The sequence below is a fragment of the Somniosus microcephalus genome, unplaced genomic scaffold (assembly GCF_052327205.1).
Source record: "Somniosus microcephalus isolate GS21.2 unplaced genomic scaffold, FLI_Smic_1.0 unresolved_chr1, whole genome shotgun sequence".
Taxonomy (NCBI): Eukaryota; Metazoa; Chordata; class Chondrichthyes; order Squaliformes; family Somniosidae; genus Somniosus; species Somniosus microcephalus.
Window position 1 is genome coordinate 67,117,247 of NW_028225179.1, and position 26,924 is coordinate 67,144,170.

The 26,924-nt window shown below is 52.3% G+C and overlaps 1 protein-coding gene across 1 annotated transcript in view; it reads right to left on the reverse strand.

The window, feature by feature from the left end:
• LOC147095453 (myosin regulatory light chain 11) overlaps positions 1 to 24,582 on the reverse strand; it is a 50,113-nt gene extending 25,531 nt beyond the window's left edge. The window contains exons 1-4 of the mRNA XM_085974596.1: positions 24,475 to 24,582; positions 22,458 to 22,550; positions 18,988 to 19,063; positions 17,673 to 17,777 (exon numbers count right to left, since the gene is read on the reverse strand). Coding sequence (XP_085830722.1) covers positions 17,673 to 17,777; positions 18,988 to 19,063; positions 22,458 to 22,550; positions 24,475 to 24,477 — 277 coding nt within the window. The 5' untranslated portion in view covers positions 24,478 to 24,582. The remainder of the gene's footprint in view (positions 1 to 17,672; positions 17,778 to 18,987; positions 19,064 to 22,457; positions 22,551 to 24,474) is intronic.
• Between the last annotated feature and the right edge of the window lie 2,342 nt (positions 24,583 to 26,924).

Sequence of the window (26,924 nt, forward strand, 5' to 3'; positions counted from 1 at the left end):
TTGGATCATGGTGATGATTGACAGGTAGGAGGGATGGTTGGATCATGGCAATGATTGACAGGGAGGGAGGGTTGGGTCATGGCAATGATTGACAGGAGGGAGGGAGGGTTGGATCATGGTGATGATTGACAGGAGGGAGGGTTGGATCATGGTGATGATTGACAGGTAGGAGGGAGGGTTGGATCATGGCGATGATTGACAGGTAGGAGGGAGGGTTGGATCATGGCGATGATTGACAGGAAGGGAGGGAGGGTTGGATCATGGCGATGATTGACATGTAGGATGGAGGGTTGGATCATGGTGATGATTGACAGGTAGGAGGGAGGGTTGGATCATGGCGACGATTGACAGGAGGGTTGGATCATGGTGATGATTGACAGGTAGGAGGGCGGGTTGGATCATGGTGATGATTGACAGGTAGGGAGGGAGGGTTGGATCATGGTGGTGATTGACAGGTAGGAGGGAGGGTTGGATCATGGTGATGATTGACAGGTAGGAGGGAGGGTTGGTTCATGGCGATGATTGACAGGTAGGAGGGAGGGTTGGATCATGGTGATGATTGACAGGTAGGGAGGGTTGGATCATGGCAATGATTGACAGGTAGGAGGGAGGGTTGGATCATGGCAATGATTGACAGGTAGGAGGGAGGGTTAGATCATGGTGGTGATTGACAGGTAGGAGGGAGGGTTGGATCATGGCGATGATTGACAGGTAGGAGGGAGGGTTGGATCATGGTGATGATTGACAGGTAGGAGGGAGGGTTGGATCATGGTGATGATTGACAGGTAGGAGGGAGGGTTGGATCATGGCAATGATTGACAGGTAGGAGGGAGGTTTGGATCATGGCGACGATTGACAGGTAGGAGGGAGGGTTGGAACATGGTGATGATTGACAGGTAGGGAGTGTTGGATCATGGCGATGATTGACAGGTAGGAGGGAGGTTTGGATCATGGCGATGATTGACAGGTAGGAGGGAGGGTTGGATCATGGCGATGATTGACAGGAGGGAGGGAGGGTTGGATCATGGCGATGATTGACAGGTAGGAGGAAGTGTTGGATCATGGCGATGATTGACAGGTAGGAGGGAGGGTTGGATCATGGCGATGATTGACAGGAGGGAGGTTTGGATCATGGTGATGATTGACAGGTAGGAGGGAGGGTTGGATCATGGCGATGATTGACAGGTAGGAGGGAGGGTTGGATCATGGCGATGATTGACAGGTAGGAGGGAGGGTTGGATCATGGCGATGATTGACAGGTAGGAGGAAGTGTTGGATCATGGCGATGATTGACAGGTAGGAGGGAGGGTTGGATCATGGCGATGATTGACAGGAGGGAGGGTTGGATCATGGTGATGATTGACAGGTAGGAGGGAGGGTTGGATCATGGCGATGATTGACAGATAGGGAGGGAGGGTTGGATCATGGCGATGATTGACAGGTAGGGAGGGAGGGTTCGATCATGGCGATGATTGACATGTGGGATGGAGGGTTGGATCATGGTGATGATTGACAGGTAGGAGGGAGGGTTGGATCATGGCGATGATTGACAGGAGGGAGGGTTGGATCATGGTGATGATTGACAGGTAGGGAGGGAGGGTTGGATCATGGTGATGATTGACATGTAGGAGGGAGGGTTGGATCATGGTGATGATTGACAGGTAGGGAGGGAGGGTTGGATCATGGTGATGATTGACAGGTAGGGAGGGAGGGTTGGATCATGGTGATGATTGACAGGTAGGAAGGAGGGTTGGATCATGGCGATGATTGACAGGTAGGAGGGAGGGTTGGATCATGGTGATGATTGACAGGTAGGAGGGAGGGTTGGATCATGGTGATGATTGACAGGTAGGGAGGGTTGGATCATGGCGATGATTGACAGGTAGGAGGGAGGGTTGGATCATGGCGATGATTGACAGGTAGGAGGGAGGGTTGGATCATGGTGATGATTGACAGGTAGGAGGGAGGGTTGGATCATGGTGATGATTGACAGGTAGGAGGGAGGGTTGGATCATGGTGATGATTGACAGGTAGGGAGGGAGGGTTGGATCATGGTGATGATTGACAGGTAGGAAGGAGGGTTGGATCATGGCGATGATTGACAGGTAGGAGGGAGGGTTGGATCATGGTGATGATTGACAGGTAGGAGGGAGGGTTGGATCATGGTGATGATTGACAGGTAGGGAGGGTTGGATCATGGCGATGATTGACAGGTAGGAGGGAGGGTTGGATCATGGTGATGATTGACAGGTAGGAAGGAGGGTTGGATCATGGCGATGATTGACAGGTAGGAGGGAGGGTTGGATCATGGCAATGATTGACAGGTAGGAGAGAAGGTTGGATCATGGTGATGATTGACAGGTAGGAAGGAGGGTTGGATCATGGCGATGATTGACAGGTAGGAGAGACGGTTGGATCATGGCAATGATTGACAGGTAGGAGAGAAGGTTGGATCATGGTGATGATTGACAGGAGGGAGGGTTGGATCATGGTGATGATTGACAGGTAGGAGGGAGGGTTGGATCATGGTGATGATTGACAGGTAGGAAGGAGGGTTGGATCATGGTGATGATTGACAGGTAGGAGGGAGGGTTGGATCATGGCAATGATTGACAGGTAGGAGAGAAGGTTGGATCATGGCGATGATTGACAGGTAGGAGGGAGGGTTGGATCATGGTGATGATTGACAGGTAGGGAGGGAGGGTTGGATCATGGTGATGATTGACAGGTAGGAGGGAGGGTTGGATCATGGCGATGATTGACAGGTAGGAGGGATGGTTGGATCATGGCGATGATTGACAGGTAGGAGGGAGGGTTGGATCATGGTGATGATTGACATGTAGGGAGGGAGGGTTAGATCATGGTGATGATTGACAGGTAGGAGGGAGGGTTGGATCATGGCGATGATTGACAGGTAGGAGGGAGGGTTGGATCATGGTGATGATTGACAGGTAGGAGGGAGGGTTCGATCATGGTGATGATTGACAGGTAGGAGGGATGGTTGGATCATGGTGATGATTGACAGGTAGGAGGGAGGGTTGGATCATGGCGATGATTGACAGGTAGGAAGGAGGGTTGGATCATGGTGATGATTGACAGGTAGGAGGGAGGGTTGGATCATGGCGATGATTGACAGGTAGGAGGGAGGGTTGGATCATGGCGATGATTGACAGGTAGGAGGGAGGGTTGGATCATGGTGATGATTGACAGGTAGGAGGGAGGGTTGGATCATGGCGATGATTGACAGGTAGGGAGGGAGGGTTGGGTCATGGCGATGATTGACAGGTAGGAGGGATGGTTGGATCATGGCGATGAGTGACAGGTAGGAGGGAGGGTTGGATCATGGTGATGATTGACAGGTAGGAGGGAGGGTTGGATCAAGGCGATGATTAACAGGTAGGAGGGAGGGTTGGATCATGGCGATGATTCACAGGTAGGAGGGAGGGTTGGATCATGGCGATGATTGACAGGTAGGGAGCGTTGGATCATGGTGATGATTGACAGGTCGGAGGGAGGGTTGGATCATGGCGATGATTGACAGGTAGGAGGGAGGGTTGGATCATGGTGATGATCGACAGGTAGGAGGGAGGGTTGGATCATGGCAATGATTGACAGGTAGGAGGGAGGTTTGGATCATGGCGATGATTGACAGGTAGGAGGGAGGGTTGGAACATGGTGATGATTGACAGGTAGGGAGGGTTGGATCATGGTGATGATTGACAGGTAGGAGGGAGGGTTGGATCATGGCGATGATTGACAGGTAGGAGGAAGTGTTGGATCATGGCGATGATTGACAGGTAGGAGGGAGGGTTGGATCATGGCGATGATTGACAGGAGGGTTGGATCATGGCGATGATTGACAGGTAGGAGGGAGGGTTGGATCATGGTGATGATTGACAGGTAGGGAGGGAGGGTTGGATCATGGTGATGATTGACAGGTAGGAGGGAGGGTTGGATCATGGCGATGATTGACAGGATGGAGGGAGGGTTGGATCATGACGATGATTAACAGGTAGGAGGGAGGGTTGGATCATGGCAATGATTGACAGGTAGGAGGGTGGGTTGGATCATGGCAATGATTGACAGGTAGGAGGGAGGTTTGGATCATGGCGATGATTGACAGGTAGGAGGGAGGGTTGGAACATGGTGATGATTGACAGGTAGGAGGGCGGGTTGGATCATGGTGATGATTGACAGGTAGGAGGGCGGGTTGGATCATGGCGATGATTGACAGGTAGGAGGAAGTGTTGGATCATGGCGATGATTGACAGGTAGGGAGGGTTGGATCATGGTGTTGATTGACAGGTAGGAGGGAGGGTTGGATCATGGCGATGATTGACAGGTAGGGTTGGATCATGGCGATGATTGACAGGTAGGAGGGAGGGTTGGATCATGGCGATGATTGACAGGTAGGAGGGAGGGTTGGATCATGGCGATGATTGACAGGAGGGAGGGTTGGATCATGGTGATGATTGACAGGTAGGAGGGAGGGTTGGATCATGGCGATGATTGACAGGTTGGCGGGAGGGTTGGATCATGGCAATGATTGACAGGTAGGAGGGAGGGTTGAATCATGGTGATGATTGACAGGTAGGGAGGGTTGGATCATGGCGATGATTGACAGGTAGGAGGGAGGGAGGGTTGGATCATGGCGATGATTGACAGGGAGGGAGGGTTGGATCATGGCGATGATTGACAGGTAGGAGGGAGGGTTGGATCATGGCGATGATTGACAGGTAGGGAGGGAGGTTTGGATCATGGCGATGATTGACAGGTAGGGAGGGAGGGTTGGATCATGGCGATGATTGACAGGTAGGAGGGAGGGTTGGATCATGGCGATGATTGACAGGTAGGGAGGGAGGGTTGGATCATGGCGATGATTGACAGGTATGGAGGGAGGTTTGGATCATGGCGATGATTGACAGGTAGGGAGGGTTGGATCATGGCGATGATTGACAGGTAGGAGGGAGGGTTGGATCATGGTGATGATTGACAGGTAGGGAGGGAGGGTTGGATCATGGTGATGATTGACAGGTAGGAGGGAGGGTTGGATCATGGCAATGATTGACAGGTAGGAGGGAGGGTTGGATCATGGCGATGATTGACAGGTAGGAGGGAGGGTTGGATCATGGTGATGATTGACAGGTAGGGAGGGAGGGTTGGATCATGGTGATGATTGACAGGTAGGAAGGAGGGTTGGATCATGGCGATGATTGACAGGTAGGAGGGAGGGTTGGATCATGGTGATGATTGACAGGTAGGGAGGGTTGGATCATGGCGATGATTGACAGGTAGGAGGGAGGGTTGGATCATGGTGATGATTGACAGGTAGGAAGGAGGGTTGGATCATGGCGATGATTGACAGGTAGGAGGGAGGGTTGGATCATGGCAATGATTGACGGGTAGGAGAGAAGGTTGGATCATGGCGATGATTGACAGGTAGGAAGGAGGGTTGGATCATGGCGATGATTGACAGGTAGGAGGGAGGGTTGGATCATGGCAATGATTGACAGGTAGGAGAGAAGGTTGGATCATGGCGATGATTGACAGGTAGGAGGGAGGGTTGGATCATGGTGATGATTGACAGGTAGGGAGGGAGGGTTAGATCATGGTGATGATTGACAGGTAGGAGGGAGGGTTGGATCATGGCGATGATTGACAGGTAGGAGGGATGGTTGGATCATGGCGATGATTGACAGGTAGGAGGGAGGGTTGGATCATGGTGATGATTGACATGTAGGGAGGGAGGGTTAGATCATGGTGATGATTGACAGGTAGGAGGGAGGGTTGGATCATGGCGATGATTGACAGGTAGGAGGGAGGGTTGGATCATGGTGATGATTGACAGGTAGGAGGGATGTTTGGATCATGGCGATGAGTGACAGGTAGGAGGGAGGGTTGGATCATGGTGATGATTGACAGGTAGGAGGGCGGGTTGGATCAAGGCGATGATTAACAGGTAGGAGGGAGGTTTGGATCATGGCGATGATTGACAGGTAGGAGGGAGGGTTGGATCATGGTGATGATTGACAGGTAGGAGGGAGGGTTGGATCATGGCAATGATTGACAGGTAGGAGGGAGTGTTGGATCATGGCGATGATTTACAGGTAGGGAGCGTTGGATCATGGTGATGATTGACAGGTCGGAGGGAGGGTTGGATCATGGCGATGATTGACAGGTAGGAGGGAGGGTTGGATCATGGTGATGATTGACAGGTAGGAGGGAGGGTTGGATCATGGCAATGATTGACAGGTAGGAGGGAGGTTTGGATCATGGCGATGATTGACAGGTAGGAGGGAGGGTTGGAACATGGTGATGATTGACAAGTAGGGAGGGTTGGATCATGGTGATGATTGACAGGTAGGAGGGAGGGTTGGATCATGGCGATGATTGACAGGTAGGAGGAAGTGTTGGATCATGGCGATGATTGACAGGTAGGGAGGGTTGGATCATGGTGTTGATTGACAGGTAGGAGGGAGGGTTGGATCATGGTGATGATTGACAGGTAGGAGGGAGGGTTGGATCATGGCGATGATTGACAGGAGGGAGGGAGGGTTGGATCATGACGATGATTGACAGGTAGGAGGAAGTGTTGGATCATGGCGATGATTGACAGGTAGGAGGGAGGGTTGGATCATGGCGATGATTGACAGGAGGGAGGGAGGGTTGGATCATGGCGATGATTGACAGGTAGGAGGGAGGGTTGGATCATGGTGATGATTGACAGGTAGGGAGGGAGTGTTGGATCATGGTGATGATTGACAGGTAGGAGGGAGGGTTGGATCATGGCGATGATTGACAGGAGGGAGGGAGGGTTGGATCATGACGATGATTAACAGGTAGGAGGGAGGGTTGGATCATGGCAATGATTGACAGGTAGGAGGGTGGGTTGGATCATGGCAATGATTGACAGGTAGGAGGGAGGTTTGGATCATGGCGATGATTGACAGGTAGGAGGGAGGGTTGGAACATGGTGATGATTGACAGGTAGGAGGGCGGGTTGGATCATGGTGATGATTGACAGGTAGGAGGGCGGGTTGGATCATGGCGATGATTGACAGGTAGGAGGAAGTGTTGGATCATGGCGATGATTGACAGGTAGGGAGGGTTGGATCATGGTGTTGATTGACAGGTAGGAGGGAGGGTTGGATCATGGCGATGATTGACAGGTAGGGTTGGATCATGGCGATGATTGACAGGTAGGAGGGAGGGTTGGATCATGGCGATGATTGACAGGTAGGAGGGAGGGTTGGATCATGGCGATGATTGACAGGAGGGAGGGTTGGATCATGGTGATGATTGACAGGTAGGAGGGAGGGTTGGATCATGGCGATGATTGACAGGTTGGCGGGAGGGTTGGATCATGGCAATGATTGACAGGTAGGAGGGAGGGTTGAATCATGGTGATGATTGACAGGTAGGGAGGGTTGGATCATGGCGATGATTGACAGGTAGGAGGGAGGGAGGGTTGGATCATGGCGATGATTGACAGATAGGGAGGGAGGGTTGGATCATGGCGATGATTGACAGGTAGGGAGGGAGGGTTGGATCATGGCGATGATTGACAGGTAGGGAGGGAGGTTTGGATCATGGCGATGATTGACAGGTAGGGAGGGAGGGTTGGATCATGGCGATGATTGACAGGTAGGAGGGAGGGTTGGATCATGGTGATGATTGACAGGTAGGGAGGGAGGGTTGGATCATGGTGATGATTGACAGGTAGGAGGGAGGGTTGGATCATGGCAATGATTGACAGGTAGGAGGGAGGGTTGGATCATGGTGATGATTGACAGGTAGGAGGGAGGGTTGGATCATGGTGATGATTGACAGGTAGGGTTGGATCATGGTGATGATTGACAGGTAGGAAGGAGGGTTGGATCATGGCGATGATTGACAGGTAGGAGGGAGGGTTGGATCATGGTGATGATTGACAGGTAGGGAGGGTTGGATCATGGCGATGATTGACAGGTAGGAGGGATGGTTGGATCATGGTGATGATTGACAGGTAGGAAGGAGGGTTGGATCATGGCGATGATTGACAGGTAGGAGGGAGGGTTGGATCATGGCAATGATTGACGGGTAGGAGAGAAGGTTGGATCATGGCGATGATTGACAGGTAGGAAGGAGGGTTGGATCATGGCGATGATTGACAGGTAGGAGGGAGGGTTGGATCATGGCAATGATTGACAGGTAGGAGAGAAGGTTGGATCATGGCGGTGATTGACAGGTAGGAGGGAGGGTTGGATCATGGTGATGATTGACAGGTAGGGAGGGAGGGTTAGATCATGGTGATGATTGACAGGTAGGAGGGAGGGTTGGATCATGGCGATGATTGACAGGTAGGAGGGATGGTTGGATCATGGCGATGATTGACAGGTAGGAGGGAGGGTTGGATCATGGTGATGATTGACATGTAGCGAGGGAGGGTTAGATCATGGTGATGATTGACAGGTAGGAGGGAGGGTTGGATCATGGCGATGATTGACAGGTAGGAGGGAGGGTTGGATCATGGCGATGATTGACAGGTAGCGAGGGAGGGTTAGATCATGGTGATGATTGACAGGTAGGAGGGATGGTTGGATCATGGCGATGATTGACAGGTAGCAGGGATGGTTGGATCATGGCGATGATTGACAGGTAGGAAGGAGGGTTGGATCATGGTGATGATTGACAGGTAGGAGGGCGGGTTGGATCAAGGCGATGATTAACAGGTAGGAGGGAGGTTTGGATCATGGCGATGATTGACAGGTAGGAGGGAGGGTTGGATCATGGTGATGATTGACAGGTAGGAGGGAGGGTTGGATCATGGCAATGATTGACAGGTAGGAGGGAGTGTTGGATCATGGCGATGATTTACAGGTAGGGAGCGTTGGATCATGGTGATGATTGACAGGTCGGAGGGAGGGTTGGATCATGGCGATGATTGACAGGTAGGAGGGAGGGTTGGATCATGGTGATGATTGACAGGTAGGAGGGAGGGTTGGATCATGGCAATGATTGACAGGTAGGAGGGAGGTTTGGATCATGGCGATGATTGACAGGTAGGAGGGAGGGTTGGAACATGGTGATGATTGACAAGTAGGGAGGGTTGGATCATGGTGATGATTGACAGGTAGGAGGGAGGGTTGGATCATGGCGATGATTGACAGGTAGGAGGAAGTGTTGGATCATGGCGATGATTGACAGGTAGGGAGGGTTGGATCATGGTGTTGATTGACAGGTAGGAGGGAGGGTTGGATCATGGAGATGATTGACAGGTAAGGTTGGATCATGGTGATGATTGACAGGTAGGAGGGAGGGTTGGATCATGGCGATGATTGACAGGAGGGAGGGTTGGATCATGGTGATGATTGACAGGTAGGAGGGAGGGTTGCATCATGGCGATGATTGACAGGTAGGAGGGAGGGTTGGATCATGGCAATGATTGACAGGTAGGGAGGGTTCGGTCATGGCGATGATTGACAGGTAGGAGGGAGGGTTGGATCATGGCGATGATTGACAGGTAGGAGGGAGGGAGGGTTGGATCATGGCGATGATTGACAGGTAGGGAGGGAGGGTTGGATCATGGCGATGATTGACAGGAGGGAGGGAGGGTTGGATCATGGTGATGATTGACAGGTAGGAGGGAGGGTTGGATCATGGTGATGATTGACAGGAAGGAGGGAGGGTTGGATCATGGCGATGATTGACAGGTAGGAGGGAGGGTTGGATCATGGTGATGATTGACAGGTAGGAGGGAGGGTTGGATCATGGTGATGATTGACAGGTAGGAGGGATGGTTGGATCATGGCAATGATTGACAGGTAGGGAGGGTTCGGTCATGGCGATGATTGACAGGTAGGAGGGAGGGTTGGATCATGGCGATGATTGACAGGTAGGAGGGTGGGTTGGATCATGGCGATGATTGACAGGAGGGAGGGAGGGTTGGATCATGGTGATGATTGACAGGTAGGAGGGAGGGTTGGATCATGGTGATGATTGACAGGAGGGAGGGAGAGTTGGATCATGGCGATGATTGACAGGAGGGAGGGAGGGTTGGATCATGGTGATGATTGACAGGTAGGAGGGAGGGTTGGATCATGGTGATGATTGACAGGAGGGAGGGAGGGTTGGATCATGGCGATGATTGACAGGTAGGAGGGAGGGTTGGATCATGGTGATGATTGACAGGTAGGAGGGATGGTTGGATCATGGCAATGATTGACAGGTAGGGAGGGAGGGTTGGATCATGGCAATGATTGACAGGAGGGAGGGAGGGTTCGATCATGGTGATGATTGACAGGAGGGAGGGTTGGATCATGGTGATGATTGACAGGTAGGAGGGAGGGTTGGATCATGGCGATGATTGACAGGTAGGAGGGAGGGTTGGATCATGGCGATGATTGACAGGAAGGGTTGGATCATGGCGATGATTGACATGTAGGATGGAGGGTTGGATCATGGTGATGATTGACAGGTAGGAGGGAGGGTTGGATCATGGCGACGATTGACAGGAGGGTTGGATCATGGTGATGATTGACAGGTAGGAGGGCGGGTTGGATCATGGTGATGATTGACAGGTAGGGAGGGAGGTTTGGATCATGGTGGTGATTGACAGGTAGGAGGGAGGGTTGGATCATGGTGATGATTGACAGGTAGGAGGGAGGGTTGGTTCATGGCGATGATTGACATGTAGGAGGGAGGGTTGGATCATGGTGATGATTGACAGGTAGGGAGGGTTGGATCATGGCAATGATTGACAGGTAGGAGGGAGGGTTGGATCATGGCAATGATTGACAGGTAGGAGGGAGGGTTAGATCATGGTGGTGATTGACAGGTAGGAGGGAGGGTTGGATCATGGCGATGATTGACAGGTAGGAGGGAGGGTTGGATCATGGTGATGATTGACAGGTAGGAGGGAGGGTTGGATCATGGTGATGATTGACAGGTAGGAGGGAGGTTTGGATCATGGCGACGATTGACAGGTAGGAGGGAGGGTTGGATCATGGTGATGATTGACAGGTAGGAGGGAGGGTTGGATCATGGCAATGATTGACAGGTAGGAGGGAGGTTTGGATCATGGCGACGATTGACAGGTAGGAGGGAGGGTTGGAACATGGTGATGATTGACAGGTAGGGAGTGTTGGATCATGGCGATGATTGACAGGTAGGAGGGAGGTTTGGATCATGGCGATGATTGACAGGTAGGAGGAAGTGTTGGATCATGGCGATGATTGACAGGTAGGAGGGAGGGTTGGATCATGGCGATGATTGACAGGAGGGAGGGTTGGATCATGGTGATGATTGACAGGTAGGAGGGAGGGTTGGATCATGGCGATGATTGACAGGTAGGAGGGAGGGTTGGATCATGGCAATGATTGACAGGTGGGAGGGAGGGTTGGATCATGGCGATGATTGACAGGTAGGGAGGGTTTGGTCATGGCGATGATTGACAGGTAGGAGGGAGGGTTGGATCATGGCGATGATTGACAGGTAGGAGGGATGGAGGGTTGGATCATGGTGATGATTGACAGGTAGGGAGGGAGGGTTGGATCATGGTGATGATTGACAGGTAGGAGGGAGGGTTGGATCATGGCGATGATTGACAGGTAGGAGGGACGGTTGGATCATGGTGATGATTGACAGGTAGGAGGGAGGGTTGGATCATGGCGATGATTGACAGGTAGGAGGGAGGGTTGGATCATGGCAATGATTGACAGGTAGGAGGGAGGGTTGGATCATGGCGATGATTGACAGGAGGGAGGGAGGGTTGGATCATGGCAATGATTGACAGGTAGGGAGGGTTGGATCATGGTGATGATTGACAGGTAGGAGGGAGGGTTGGATCATGGCGATGATTGACAGGTGGGGAGGGAGGGTTAGATCATGGCGATGATTGACAGGTAGGAGGGACGGTTGGATCATGGTGATGATTGACAGGTAGGAGGGAGGGTTGGATCATGGCGATGATTGACAGGTAGGAGGGAGGGTTGGATCATGGTGATGATTGACAGGTAGGAAGGAGGGTTGGATCATGGCGATGATTGACAGGTAGGAGGGAGGGTTGGATCATGGTGATGATTGACAGGTAGGGAGGGTTGGATCATGGCAATGATTGACAGGTAGGAGGGAGTGTTGGATCATGGCAATGATTGACAGGTAGGAGGGAGGGTTGGATCATGGTGATGATTGACAGGTAGGAGGGAGGGTTGGATCATGGTGGTGAGTGACAGGTAGGAGGGAGGGTTGGATCATGGTGATGATTGACAGGTCGGAGGGAGGGTTGGATCATGGCGATGATTGACAGGTAGGAGGGAGGGTTGGATCATGTCGATGATTGACAGGTAGGAGGGAGGGTTGGATCATGGTGATGATTGACAGGTAGGAGGGAGGGTTGGATCATGGTGATGATTGACAGGTAGGAGGGAGGGTTGGATCATGGCGATGATTGACAGGTAGGAGGGAGGGTTGGATCATGGTGATGATTGACAGGTAGGAGGGATGGTTGGATCATGGCGATGTTTGACAGGTAGGGTTGGATCATGGCGATGATTGACAGGTAGGAGGGAGGGTTGGATCATGGCGATGAGTGACAGGTAGGAGGGAGGGTTGGATCATGGTGATGATTGACAGGTAGGAGGGAGGGTTGGATCATGGCGATGATTGACAGGTAGGAGGGAGGGTTGGATCATGGCGATGATTGACAGGTAGGAGGGAGGGTTGGATCATGGCGATGACTGACAGGTAGGAGGGAGGGTTGGATCATGGTGATGATTGACAGGTAGGAGGGAGGGTTGGATCATGGCGATGATTGACAGGTAGGAGGAAGTGTTGGATCATGGCAATGATTGACAGGTAGGAGGGAGGGTTGGATCATGGTGATGATTGACAGGTAGGAGGGAGGGTTGGATCATGGTGATGATTGACAGGTAGGAGGGAGGGTTGGATCATGGCGATGATTGACAGGTAGGAGGGAGGGTTGGATCATGGTGATGATTGACAGGTAGGAGGGATGGTTGGATCATGGCGATGTTTGACAGGTAGGGAGGGAGGGTTGGATCATGGCGATGATTGACAGGTAGGAGGGAGGGTTGGATCATGGCGATGAGTGACAGGTAGGAGGGAGGGTTGGATCATGGTGATGATTGACAGGTAGGAGGGAGAGTTGGATCATGGCGATGACTGACAGGTAGGAGGGAGGGTTGGATCATGGCGATGATTGACAGGTAGGGAGGGTTGGATCATGGCAATGATTGACAGGTAGGGAGGGAGGGTTGGATCATGGCAATGATTGACAGGAGGGAGGGAGGGTTGGATCATGGTGATGATTGACAGGAGGGAGGGAGGGTTGGATCATGGTGATGATTGACAGGTAGGAGGGAGGGTTGGATCATGGCGATGATTGACAGGTAGGAGGGAGGGTTGGATCATGGCGATGATTGACAGGTAGGAGGGAGGGTTGGATCATGGCGATGATTGACAGGTAGGAGGGAGGGTTGGATCATGGTGATGATTGACAGGTAGGAGGGAGGGTTGGATCATGGTGATGATTGACAGGAGGGAGGGTTGGATCATGGTGATGATTGACAGGTAGGAGGGCGGGTTGGATCATGGTGATGATTGACAGGTAGGGAGGGAGGGTTGGATCATGGTGGTGATTGACAGGTAGGAGGTAGGGTTGGATCATGGCGATGATTGACAGGTAGGAGGGAGGGTTGGATCATGGTGATGATTGACAGGTAGGGAGGGTTGGATCATGGCAATGATTGACAGGTAGGAGGGAGGGTTGGATCATGGCAATGATTGACAGGTAGGAGGGAAGGTTGGATCATGGCAATGATTGACAGGTAGGAGGGACGGTTGGATCATGGCGATGATTGACAGGTAGGAGGGAGGGTTGGATCATGGCAATGATTGACAGGTAGGAGGGAGGGTTGGATCATGGCAATGATTGACAGGATAGGAGGGAGGGTTGGATCATGGTGATGATTGACAGATAGGGAGGGAGGGTTGGATCATGGTGATGATTGACAGGTAGGAGGGAGGGTTGGATCATGGCGATGATTGACAGGTAGGAGGGAGGGTTGGATCATGGTGATGATTGACAGGTAGGAGGGAGGGTTCGATCATGGTGATGATTGACAGGTAGGAGGGAGGGTTGGATCATGGCGATGATTGACAGGTAGGAGGGAGGCTTGGATCATGGCAATGATTGACAGGTAGGAGGGAGGGTTGGATCATGGTGATGATTGACAGGTAGGAGGGAGGGTTGGATCATGGCAATGATTGACAGGTAGGAGGGAGGTTTGGATCATGGCGACGATTGACAGGTAGGAGGGAGGGTTGGAACATGGTGATGATTGACAGGTAGGGAGTGTTGGATCATGGCGATGATTGACAGGTAGGAGGGAGGTTTGGATCATGGCGATGATTGACAGGTAGGAGGAAGTGTTGGATCATGGCGATGATTGACAGGTAGGGAGGGTTGGATCATGGTGTTGATTGACAGGTAGGAGGGAGGGTTGGATCATGGCGATGATTGACAGGTAGGAAGGAGGGTTGGATCATGGCGATGTTTGACAGGTAAGGTTGGATCATGGCGATGATTGACAGGTAGGAGGGAGGGTTGGATCATGGCGATGATTGACAGGTAGGGAGGGTTGGGTCATGGCGATGAGTGACAGGTAGGAGGGAGGGTTGGATCATGGTGATGATTGACAGGTAGGAGGGAGGGTTGGATCATGGCGATGATTGACAGGAGGGAGGGAGGGTTGGATCATGGTGATGATTGACAGGTAGGAGGGAGGGTTGGATCATGGCGATGATTGACAGGTAGGAGGGAGGGTTGGATCATGGTGATGATTGACAGGTAGGAGGGAGGGTTGGATCATGGCGATGATTGACAGGAGGGAGGGTTGGATCATGGTGATGATTGACAGGTAGGGAGGGAGGGTTGGATCATGGCGATGATTGACAGGTAGGAGGGAGGGTTGGATCATGGTGATGATTGACAGGTGGGAGGGAGGGTTGGATCATGGCGATGATTGACAGGTAGGAGGGAGGGTTGGATCATGGCAATGATTGACAGGTGGGAGGGAGGGTTGGATCATGGCGATGATTGACAGGTAGGGAGGGTTGGGTCATGGCGATGATTGACAGGTAGGAGGGAGGGTTGGATCATGGCGATGATTGACAGGTAGGAGGGAGGGAAGGTTGGATCATGGCGATGATTGACAGGTAGGGCGGGAGGGTTGGATCATGGCGATGATTGACAGGTAGGGAGGGAGGGTTGGATCATGGCGATAATTGACAGGTAGGAGGGAGAGTTGGATCATGGCGATGATTGACAGGTAGGGAGGGAGGGTTGGATCATGGCAATGATTGACAGGAGGGAGGGAGGGTTGGATCATGGTGATGATTGACAGGTAGGAGGGAGGTTTGGATCATGGCGATGATTGACAGGTAGGAGGGAGGGTTGGATCATGGTGATGATTGACAGGAGGGAGGGAGGGTTGGATCATGGCGATGATTGACAGGTAGGAGGGAGGGTTGGATCATGGTGATGATTGACAGGAGGGAGGGAGGGTTGGATCATGGCGATGATTGACAGGTAGGAGGGAGGGTTGGATCATGGTGATGATTGACAGGTAGGAGGGAGGGTTGGATCATGGCGATGATTGACAGGTAGGAGGGAGGGTTGGATCATGGCGATGATTGACAGGTAGGAGGGAGGGTTGGATCATGGCGATGATTGACAGGTAGGAGGGAGGGTTGGATCATGGTGATGATTGACAGGAGAGAGGGAGGGTTGGATCATGGCGATGATTGACAGGTAGGAGGGAGGGTTGGATCATGGTGATGATTGACAGGTAGGAGGGAGGGTTGGATCATGGCGATGATTGACAGGTAGGAGGGAGGGTTGGATCATGGCGATGATTGACAGGTAGGAGGGAGGGTTGGATCATGGTGATGATTGACAGGTAGGAGGGAGGGTTGGATCATGGCGATGATTGACAGGTAGGAGGGAGAGTTGGATCATGGCGATGATTGACAGGTAGGGAGGGAGGGTTGGATCATGGTGATGATTGACATGTCGGATGGAGGGTTGGATCATGGTGATGATTGACAGGTAGGAGGGAGCGTTGGATCATGGCGATGATTGACAGGTAGGAGGGAGGGTTGGATCATGGCGATGATTGACAGGAGGGAGGGAGGGTTGGATCATGGCGATGATTAACAGGTAGGAGGGAGAGTTGGATCATGGCGATGATTGACAGGTAGGGAGGGAGTGTTGGATCATGGCGATGATTGACATGTAGGATGGAGGGTTGGATCATGGTGATGATTGACAGGAGGTAGGGAGGGTTGGATCATGGCGATGATTGACAGGTAGGAGGGAGGGTTGGATCATGGTGATGATTGACAGGTAGGGAGGGAGGGTTGGATCATGGTGGTGATTGACAGGTAGGAGGGAGGGTTGGATCATGGTGATGATTGACAGGTAGGAGGGAGGGTTGGATCATGGCGATGATTGACAGGTAGGAGGGAGGGTTGGATCATGGTGATGATTGACAGGTAGGGAGGGTTGGATCATGGCAATGATTGACAGGTAGGAGGGAGGGTTGGATCATGGCGATGATTGACAGGTAGGAGGGCGGGTTGGATCATGGCGATGATTGACAGGTAGGAGGGAGGGTTGGATCATGCCGATGATTGACAGGTAGGAGGGAGGGTTGGATCATGGCGATGATTGACAGGTAGGAGGGAGGGTTGGATCATGGCGATGATTGACAGGTAGGAGGGAGGGTTGGATCATGGCAATGATTGACAGGTAGGAGGGAGGGTTGGATCATGGTGATGATTGACAGGTAGGAGGGAGGGTTGGATCATGGTGATGATTGACAGGAGGGAGGGTTGGATCATGGTGATGATTGACAGGTAGGAGGGAGGGTTGGATCATGGTGATGATTGACAGGTAGGAGGGGGGTTGGATCATGGTGATGATTGACAGGTAGGAGGGAGGGTTGGATCATGGCGATGATTGACAGGTAGGAGGGAGGGTTGGATCATGGTGATGATTGACAGGTAGGAGGGAGGGTTGGATCATGGTGATGATTGACAGGTCGGAGGGAGGGTTGGATCATGGTGATGATTGACAGGTAGGAGGGAGGGTTGGATCATGGTGATGATTGACAGGTAGGAGGGGGGTTGGATCATGGTGATGATTGACAGGTATGAGGGAGGGTTGGATCATGGTGATGATTGACAGGTATGAGGGAGGGTTGGATCATGGCAATGATTGACAGGTAGGGAGGGAGTGTTGGATCATGGCGATGATTGACAGGTATGAGGGAGTGTTGGATCATGGCAATGATTGACAGGTAGGGAGGGAGTGTTGGATCATGGCGATGATTGACAGGTAGGAGGGAGGGTTGGATCATGGCAATGATTGACAGGTAGGGAGGGAGGGTTGGATCATGGCAATGATTGACAGGTAGGGAGGGAGTGTTGGATCATGGCGATGATTGACAGGTATGAGGGAGTGTTGGATCATGGCGATGATTGACAGGTAGGGAGGGAGGGTTGGATCATGGCGATGATTGACAGGTATGAGGGAGTGTTGGATCATGGCGATGATTGACAGGTAGGAGGGAGTGTTGGATCATGGCGATGATTGACAGGTAGAAACTCACCCTTGAGCTTCTCCCCGAACATGGTGAGGAAGACGGTGAAGTTGATGGGACCGGTCGCTTCCTTGATCATGGCATCCAGCTCATCCCCCTTCACATTGAGACGGCCTAAGAGACATGAAGAGAGCGTGGTTAGTCACCAGCCAGTGTCAGGAGCAGGAGGAGGTTGGGGAGAGAGAGAGAGAGAGAAGGGGACTGGCAAGAGGCCAGAACCAAGTCGAAGTGGAGTTCAGTTTCATTCTGAAGTGTTCATCTGAGATTGTTAAAAGGAAGGCCTCCCATCTCAACCGGGCCTTTCAAGGCCATAAGACATTCCTAAGCGCTTTATAGCTAATCAAGTACTCTTTTTGACAGTGTGGTCACTGTTGTAGAGTAGGAAACATGGCAGCCAATTTACGCACAGCAAGCTCCCACAAACAGCAATGTGATAATGACCAGATAATCTGTTTTTTACTGATGTAAGGTGAGGGATAAATATTGGTTCCCAGGACACCGGGGAAACTCCCCCTGCTCTTCTTCCAATAGTGTTGTGGAATTTTACGATGACCTGAGAAGGCAGAAGGGGCCCTCGGTTTAACGTCTCATCCTGAAAGACGGCACCTCCGACAGTGCAGCACTCCCTCAGTACTGCCCCTCCGACAGTGCCGCGCTCCCTCAGTACTGCCCCTCCGACAGTGCCGCGCTCCCTCAGTACTGCCCCTCCGACAGTGCCGCGCTCCCTCGGTACTGACCCTCCGACAGTGCGGCGCTCCCTCAATACTGCCCCTCCGACAGAGCAGCCCTCCCTCAGTGCTGCCCCTCCGACAGTGCCGCGCTCCCTCGGTACTGACCCTCCGACAGTGCGGCGCTCCCTCAATACTGCCCCTCCGACAGTGCAGCGCTCCCTCAGTACTGCCCCACTGACAGTGCAGCGCTCCCTCAGTACTGCCCTCCGACCGTGCAGCACTCCCTCAGTACTGCCCCTCTGACAGTGCAGCAGTCCATCAGTACTGACCCTCCGACAGTGCGGCGCTCCCTCAGTACTGCCCCTCCGACAGTGCAATGCTCCCTCAGTACTGCCTCTCCGACAGTGCAGCGCTCCCTCAGTACTGGCAACCGAGGAGTGTCGGGCCTATCTTATGGGGGCTCAAGCCTATGGAGTGGGGCTCGACCCCACAACCTTCTGACTCAGATGCAAGAAAGAGTGAGGCCAACTGAGCCATGGCTAATACCTTAAAAACTGTTGGGCGAGCTCTTGAATCCAATCGCCTATCGGACTGTGTGTGTGTGTCGGGGAAGTTGCACAGAGAGAGAAGGGAGAATTTAAGAGTAGACTTACCCATAACAGCGAAAGTGCCGGCCAGATCATCCTTACTGATGATACCATCTCTGTTCTGGTCAATGACGGTGAAAGCCTGGGGTTGGTTGGGGAGAAGGCGGAATGAAAGGCACAGATGTTACTGGAGCTGAATCTCTGGGGGCACTGGTTCCTACCACCTCCTCCACCCCACCCCACCACCCGCCGCCCACGGGAAATAACGTGCCTTGGGGGGTAACCAACGGAGAGGTCTCAGTATGTGAAGGGGGACGTTGTGAGGACGAGACCAGGTTGGGGGTTTGTATCGAACCCAGTTACACTGAGCAACACCCCGTCACAGAACATCTCTCACTGAGCATCACTACCCAGCCCACCCTCTCCCCAAGACCTAAGCCCCCATCTCCAGTAACCCTCTCTCTCTGTCTCTCTCTCCCTTTCTCTCTCTCTCTCTCTCTCTGTCTCACTCACCATCTCGCTCTCTGTCTCTGTCTCCCTTTCTTTCTCTGTCTCTCTCTCTCTCTGTCTCACTCTCCATCTCGCTCTCTGTCTCTCTCTCTCTCTGTCTGTCTTTCTCTCTGGCTCACTGTCCATCTCACTCTCTGTCTCTGTCTCCCTTTCTTTCTCTGTCTCTCTCTCACTCCTTCTCTCTCACTCTCTCTGTCTCACTCTCCATCACTCTCTCTGTCTCTTTCTCTCTCTGTCTCCCTTTCTTTCTCTGTCTCTCTCACTCTCTGTCTCACCCTCTCTTTCTCTGTCTCTACCTTTCTCACTCTCCATCTCTCTCACTTTGCCTCTCTGTCTCTCTGTCTCACTCTCTCTGTCTCACTCTTTCTTTCTCTGTCTCTACCTTTCTCTCTGTCTCTCACTTTGCCTCTCTGTCTCTCTCTGTCTCACTCTCTCTCTCCCTTTCTCTCTCTCTCACTCTGTCTGTGTGTGTCTCTCTCTCTCTCTCTCTGTCTCTTCCATATCTGTGCTTCCATTTCTCTCTCTCTCACCAGTGTCTCTGCCCCAGTGTAGCCCAATCTCTTGCTGTCTCTGAGGGTTTCTTTCTGATTCTCCTCGTTCTCTCACTCAGCCTGTATCTGACATTCTTTATTCTGCCTCATTAATAGTGTTTCCCTGTGGAACAGAGAACCCAGGACTGAGCAGAAGAGGATCGTGTGAGGCTCCCTGTATGTGTGCGAGTCTGCGTGAGAGAGTGTTTGTGTGTGAGAGTTTCTCTGTGTGTCTGGTGCATGTGTGTCTCTGTGAGCGCGTGTATGTGGTTATTTGTGTCTGTCTGTGTATCTGTGAGAGTATGTGTGTGTCTCTCTATGTGTGTCTGTGAGAGCGTATTTGTGCCTGTCTATGTGTGTGTGTGGGGGGGGGGGTTTATTTGTTTATGGGATGTGGGCGTCGCTGGCAAGGCCAGCATTTATTGCCCATCCCTAATTGTCCTTGAGAAGGTGGTGGTGAGCCACCGCCTTGAACCGCTGCAGTCTGTGTGGTGAAGGTACTCCCACAGTGCTGCTAGGGAGGGAGTTCCAGGATGTTGACCCAGCGACGATGAAGGAACTTCCAAATCGGGATGGTGTGTGACTTGGAGGGGAACTTGGAGGTGGTGGTGTTCCCATGCGTCTGCTGCCCTTGTCCTTCTAGGTGGAAGAGGTCGCGGGTTTGGGAGGTGCTGCCGAAGAAGCTTTGGCGAGTTGCTGCAGTGCATCTTGTAGATGGTACACACTGCAGCCACAGTGTGCCGGTGGTGGAGGGAGGGAATGTTTAAGGTGTGTGTCTGAGTGTGCTTGTGTGTGTGTAGAAGCCCCTCCATTTCACTCCACCTTTACCCAGGTCTATCCCCCACCCTTTTCCTGCTCCTCAGGGTCCAACTCTTCCCTTCAAAAGCCATTCCACTGAATCCAGCCCCTGTGTATCAGGGAAGCTGAAGGTAAGCATGCAGGTACAGCAGGCGGCTAAGAAGGCAAATGGTATGTTGGCCTTCGTAGCGAGAGGGTTTGAGTACAGGAACAAGGATGTCTTGCTGCAGTTGTACAGGCCTTGGTGAGACCACGCCTTGAGTATTGTGTGCAGTTTTGGTCGCCTTATCTGAGGAAGGATGTTCTTGCCATGGAGGGAGTGCAGCAAAGATTCACCAGACTGATACCTGGGATTGCAGGAATGACGTATGAGGAGAGATTGTGTCGATTGGGCTTATACTCGCTGGAGTTTAGAAGAATGAGAGGGGATCTCATTGAAACTTATAAAATTCTAATAGGACTAGACAGACTAGATGCAGGAAGGATGTTCCCGATGGCGGGGGAGTCCAGAACCAGGGGTCACAGTCTAAGGATAAGGGGTAAGCCATTGAGGACTGAGATGAGGAGGAATTTCTTCACCCAGAGTGTGGTGAACCTGTGGAATTCTCTACCACAGAAGGCAGTTGAGGTCAATTCATTAAATATATTCAAGAAGGAGTTAGATATATTTCTTAAGGCTAAAGGGATTAAGGGATATGTAGAGAAGGCAGGGACCGGGTACTGAATTTGGATGATCAGCCATGATCTCATTGAATGGCGGAGCAGGCTCGAGGGGCCGAATGGCCGACTCCTGCTCCTATCTTCTATGTTTCTATCTGTTTCTATGAGTCCCGGGGTGAAGGGCTGGGCTGGGTGAGGGACCCAGGACGTTGCTGGAATGTGTCGCATGTCGCTGCTGGACCGAGCTGTAAAAGGTCTGTTGCTATTCCAGGGAGACACTTCGAGATTCCCGGCATGTCTGATACTCACTGCTGTGCTATCCGATTCCACCCTCTCCTGAGGTCTCACTTTCCGCTGAGGGAGCAGAATGCCAAGAACCCAACCTCATCAAGTCCAGCGGGAGATCAGGTTCCGAGGCTCCTTCCCAGTCTCCTTGGGGATGGGGGGGGGGGGGGTCGGGGGGGCAGAGGTCACGACTCTGGGAATTAACCCACGAGGTGCCAACATAGCAATGAGCACTCAGACACACACAGAGTCCCAAAGGTGCAGAGGGTTCCTCAGTGAGTCCAGTTTGGCCGTGAGATCATAGTCTACCCAACCCAGTCTACCCAATCTCCTGCCCTGGGAATCAGTTTGGACGGTCGGTCTACCCGGGACTCTTTCTACTCAGTCCCCATGGGGAAGCAATATCGTGTTACACTCTCCAGCCCCCCGTCCCACCTTTCAGACCTGGTCACACCCAAACCTGGTCACTCACAGGGTCCCCGACCTGGTCACTCATGGACTCCCCGACCTGGTCACTCACAGACTCCCCGACCTGGTCACTCACAGGGTCCCCGACCTGGTCACTCACAGACTCCCCGACCTGGTTACTCACAGACTCCCCGACCTGGTCACTCACAGACTCCCCGACCTGGTCACTCACATGGTCAATGTGTCTGAGCTCAGGACACGGTCAATGGGCCGAAGCCCCTGGACACGCTCACTGGGTCTGATCTCTCTTGTCCCCAGCCATTACCAAGTTCCTCAGTGACTCACCTCCTTGAACTCCTGGATCTGAGTTTGATCGAACATGGAGAAGACATTGGAAGAGCCTTCAGCGGCCGCCCTCTTCTTTGCCCTCTTTGGTGCCTGTGGTAAGATAAAGGACCAGGAATTCAATCACCGAGCAGCACCGGGTTACAATCACAGGCTAAACACCAATCCAACACCAGTGGGGATAAAGTCAATAACACACTCCTATCAGGAGCCCCCTGACCCAGAGCCCAGAGAGAGTATCTCTGATACATCGAATCTGTAATCTTTCAACAGGGCATCCTTCCGCCTTTCTCGCTTGGTTGCTCTCCGCTATCTGCTCCCTCTGTCTCTCCCTATCTTCTATCTCACTCCCTCTACCTATCTCATTCTCGCTGTCTCTCCCAATCCTCTCCCTGTCTCTCCCAATCTTTTGTCTCACTCCCTCCCCCTATCTCATTCTCACTGTCTCTCCGAACCCTCTCTCTGTCTCTTCCTATCTTCTATCTCACTCCCGCTCCCTATCTCACTCCCGCTCCCTAGCTCACTCCCGCTCCCTATCTCACTCCCGCTCCCTATCTCACTCTCTCTCCCTATCACACTTCTTCTACCTATCTCATTCTCTCTATCTCTCCGAACCCTCTCTCTGTCTCTCCCTATCTTCTATCTCACTCCCGCTCCCTATCTCACTCCCGCTCCCTATCTCACTCCCGCTCCCTATCTCACTCCCGCTCCCTATCTCGCTCCCGCCCCCTATCTCGCTCCTGCTCCCTATCTCACTCCCGCTCCCTATCTCACTCCCGCTCCCTATCTCACTCCCGCTCCCATCTCTCTCTCTCTATCACACTCCCTCTACCTATCTCATTCTCTCTATCTCTCCGAACCCTCTCTCTGTCTCTCCCTATCTTCTATCTCACTCCCGCTCCCTATCTCACTCCCGCTCCCTATCTCACTCCCGCTCCCTATCTCACTCTCTCTCCCTATCACACTCCCTCTACCTATCTCATTCTCTCTATCTCTCCGAACCCTCTCTCTGTCTCTCCCTATCTTCTATCTCACTCCCGCTCCCTATCTCACTCCCGCTCCCTATCTCACTCTCTCTCCCTATCACACTCCCTCTACCTATCTCATTCTCTCTATCTCTCCGGACCCTCTCTCTGTCTCTTCCTATCTTCTATCTCACTCCCGCTCCCTATCTCACTCCCGCTCCCTATCTCACTCTCTCTCCCTATCACACTCCCTCTACCTATCTCATTCTCTCTATCTCTCCGAACCCTCTCTCTGTCTCTCCCTATCTTCTATCTCACTCCCGCTCCCTATCACACTCCCGCTCCCTATCTCACTCCCGCTCCCTATCTCACTCCCGCTCCCTATCTCACTCCCTCTCCCTATCTCACTCCCTCTCACCTCTCTCACTCCCTCGCCCTATCTCACTGATCACTCCCTCCCTATCTCCTCTCTCTCCCTATCTCTCCCTCTCCCAATCTCATTCCCCTACTATATCTCCTCCCTCACTCCCTCTGTCTCTCCCTATCTCACTCCCTCTCCCAATCTCCTATCTCACTCCCTCTTCCTATCTCACTCCCTCTCCCGATCTTCTCCTCTCACTCCCTATCTGTCGCTCTCCCAATCTCATTCCCCTCCTATATCTCCTACCTCACTCCCTCTCCCTTCCTAGCCCCTTGGCGTCTCTTCCCATCTCCTCTCTATCTTCTCTCTCTCACTCCCTCTCCCTCCCTCCCTCTTTCCCTACATTACAACAGTGACTACTCTTCAAAAAAAAGTACCTCATTGGCATTGGAGGGCTTTGGGACGTCCTGAGGTGGTGAAAGACGCCGTGGAAGCTCTTTCTCTCCTACCTCCTCCCTCCCTCACTGCCTCTCGCCTCTCCCTACCTCCAATCGCACGCTGTACGAGCCGCGCCCTCGCCCTCTCCGGCACCTCTTCCCTCCACATTGCTGCCCGTCTCCCCATCCGGTGCCCCAATCCCAGGCTCCGCAGTGACAGCCCCCCACACCTTCCTTGTGGCTCCCACGCTTACCATGTCTAATCCCCGGTCTCCTTCTTGCTTTCCCCAAGGGCTGTGACGATGACTCACAGTCTCCGGAGGCTCAACCTCGGCTATTTATGTGATACGCTGATTTGCATAGGGAAACTAACTTTAGAACACTTCTTCAAGTTTGGCTTGAGAGGACTGAGGAGGGGTCGGAGGATCTGGTTACAACTTAAAGAGGCACACGGCATCACCCAAACCAGGACAAAAAAGGACAGGCTGGAGGGGGGGTGGGGGCCGGAGGAAAGGGAAAGGTAGACATCGCACTCCTAAATCACAAGTAACTTTCCCAGTTACCATTTCACGGAAAAGAAATCAGAGAAAGTGAGAGGGAGGATCGCAGACGGAAAGAGAGAGAGAAATGAAGGATCTACAGAGAGAAATGGAGAGAATGGAGGAAACCCACAGAGCGAGAGAGAGAGAAAGCCTACAAAGAGAGAGAGAGGGGCCTGTGGAGAGAGAGGCACACAGAGAGAGAGCATGAGAGAAGGAGAGCCTACGGAGAGAAAGAGAGAGATAGAGAGCATGAGAGAGAGAAAGCCTACAAAGAGAGAGAGAGGGCCTACAGAGAGAGCGCAAAAGAGAGCGCCTATGGAGAGAGAGAGAGTGAGAGAGCCTACGGAGAGAGAGAGAGAGTGAGAGGGCCTACGGAGAGAGAGAGAGAGTGAGAGGGCCTATGAAGAGAGAGAGTGAGAGAGCCTACGGAGAGAGAGAGAGAGTGAGAGGGCCTATGAAGAGAGAGAGTGAGAGAGCCTACGGAGAGAGAGAGAGAGTGAGAGGGCCTATGGAGAGAGAGAGTGAGAGAGCCTACGGAAAGAGAGAGAAAGAGAGAGAGAGGGAAATAGAGAGGGCTTACAGAGAGAGACAGAGTGAGAGAGTGAAACAGATAGTGAGACAGAGAGAGAGAGAGACAGAGAGTGTGAGAGACAGTGAGGGAGAGAGAGACAGACAGACAGGGACAGAGAGTGAGAGAGAGAGACAGAGAGAGAGAAAGGCAGAAAGAGAGTGAGAGAGAGAGAGACAGAGAGAGAGAAAAGCAGAGAGAGCGAGAGAGGGCCTACAGAGAGGAAAAGGGAGAGAAACAGAGGAAGAGAAGGGGGAACCTAAAGAGAGAGAAAGGGTGAAAGGCAGAGAGAGAGGTGAACCATACTGTGAGCGAGGGGACCTCCAGAAAGAGAGAGCAAGGCCTAGAGAAAGAGGAAACACAGAGAGAGAGAAATCTACAGAGAGAGAGAGAGAGAAAGCGAGAGCACCTACCAAGAAATATATAGAGAGAGAGGACCTAAAGAGCGATGGAGGGGACCTATAGAGAGAAAGAGAGACAGAGCGAGAAAGCCAGAGAGAAAGTGAGACAGAAGGACAGAGAGAGGAAGAGACAGAGAGAGAGAGAGACAAAGCGAGGCAGACAGAGACAGTGAGAAAAAGACTTGCATTTATATAGCACATTTCACAACTACCGGACGTCCCAAAGACAATGAAGTACTTTTGAAGTGGAGTCACTGTTGTAATGTAGGAAACGCGGCAACCAATTTGCGCACAGCAAGCTCCCACAAACAGTAATGTGATAATGAGCAGATCATCTGTTTTAGTGATGTTGATCGAGGGATAAATATTGGCCAGGACACCGGGGATAACTCCCCCCTGCTCTTCTTCGAAATAGCCCCGTGGGATCTTTTACGTCCACCTGAGAGAGCAGACACGGCCTCGGTTTAATGTCTCATCCAAAAGACGGCACTTCCGACAGTGCAGCGCTCCCTCAGCACTGCACTGGAGTGTCGGCCTAGCTTTATGTGCTCAAGTCTCTGGAGTGGGACTTGAACCCACAACCTTCAGAGGCGAGAGTGCTACCCACTGAGCCACAGCTGAGAGACAGAGAGAGAGAGAAGGACAGAAAGAGAGAGAGACAGACAGACAGTGAAAGACAGAGAAAGAGTGAGAGACAGAGAGAGTGAGAACAAATGCATGCAGAGCCGAACTAGGCAGATACCCACTGATAATAAACATCCAAAAACGAGCACTAAACTTCCTAAATCACCTCAAATCTAGCTCCCCAGACACCCTTCATTTCAAAGCCTTTCAGACCCAAGAGCTAAACCCAGAAAAGAGTCCCCTGAGTCAGCTGCTACTGAAACTAAGTACTCAGCCGGACCCTGACCAGCCCCAGACCAACACAGCCGTCCAAACACCAATCCGAGTGAACCAAATCATTAAAAAATGCAAAGAAACCTACCTGGAACATTGGAACAAAATAACCGAAAGCCAAAGCAGATTAGAATGTTACCGGGCCCTAAAAAGAGAATATAAACTGGCAGACTACCTCACGACCATCAGAGACACAAAACAGAGACAGACCCTCACCAGGTACAGACTAAGCGACCACCAACTGGAAATTGAAAAAGGCAGATACAAGAAATCCTGGCAGCCTAGAGAGAATAGAA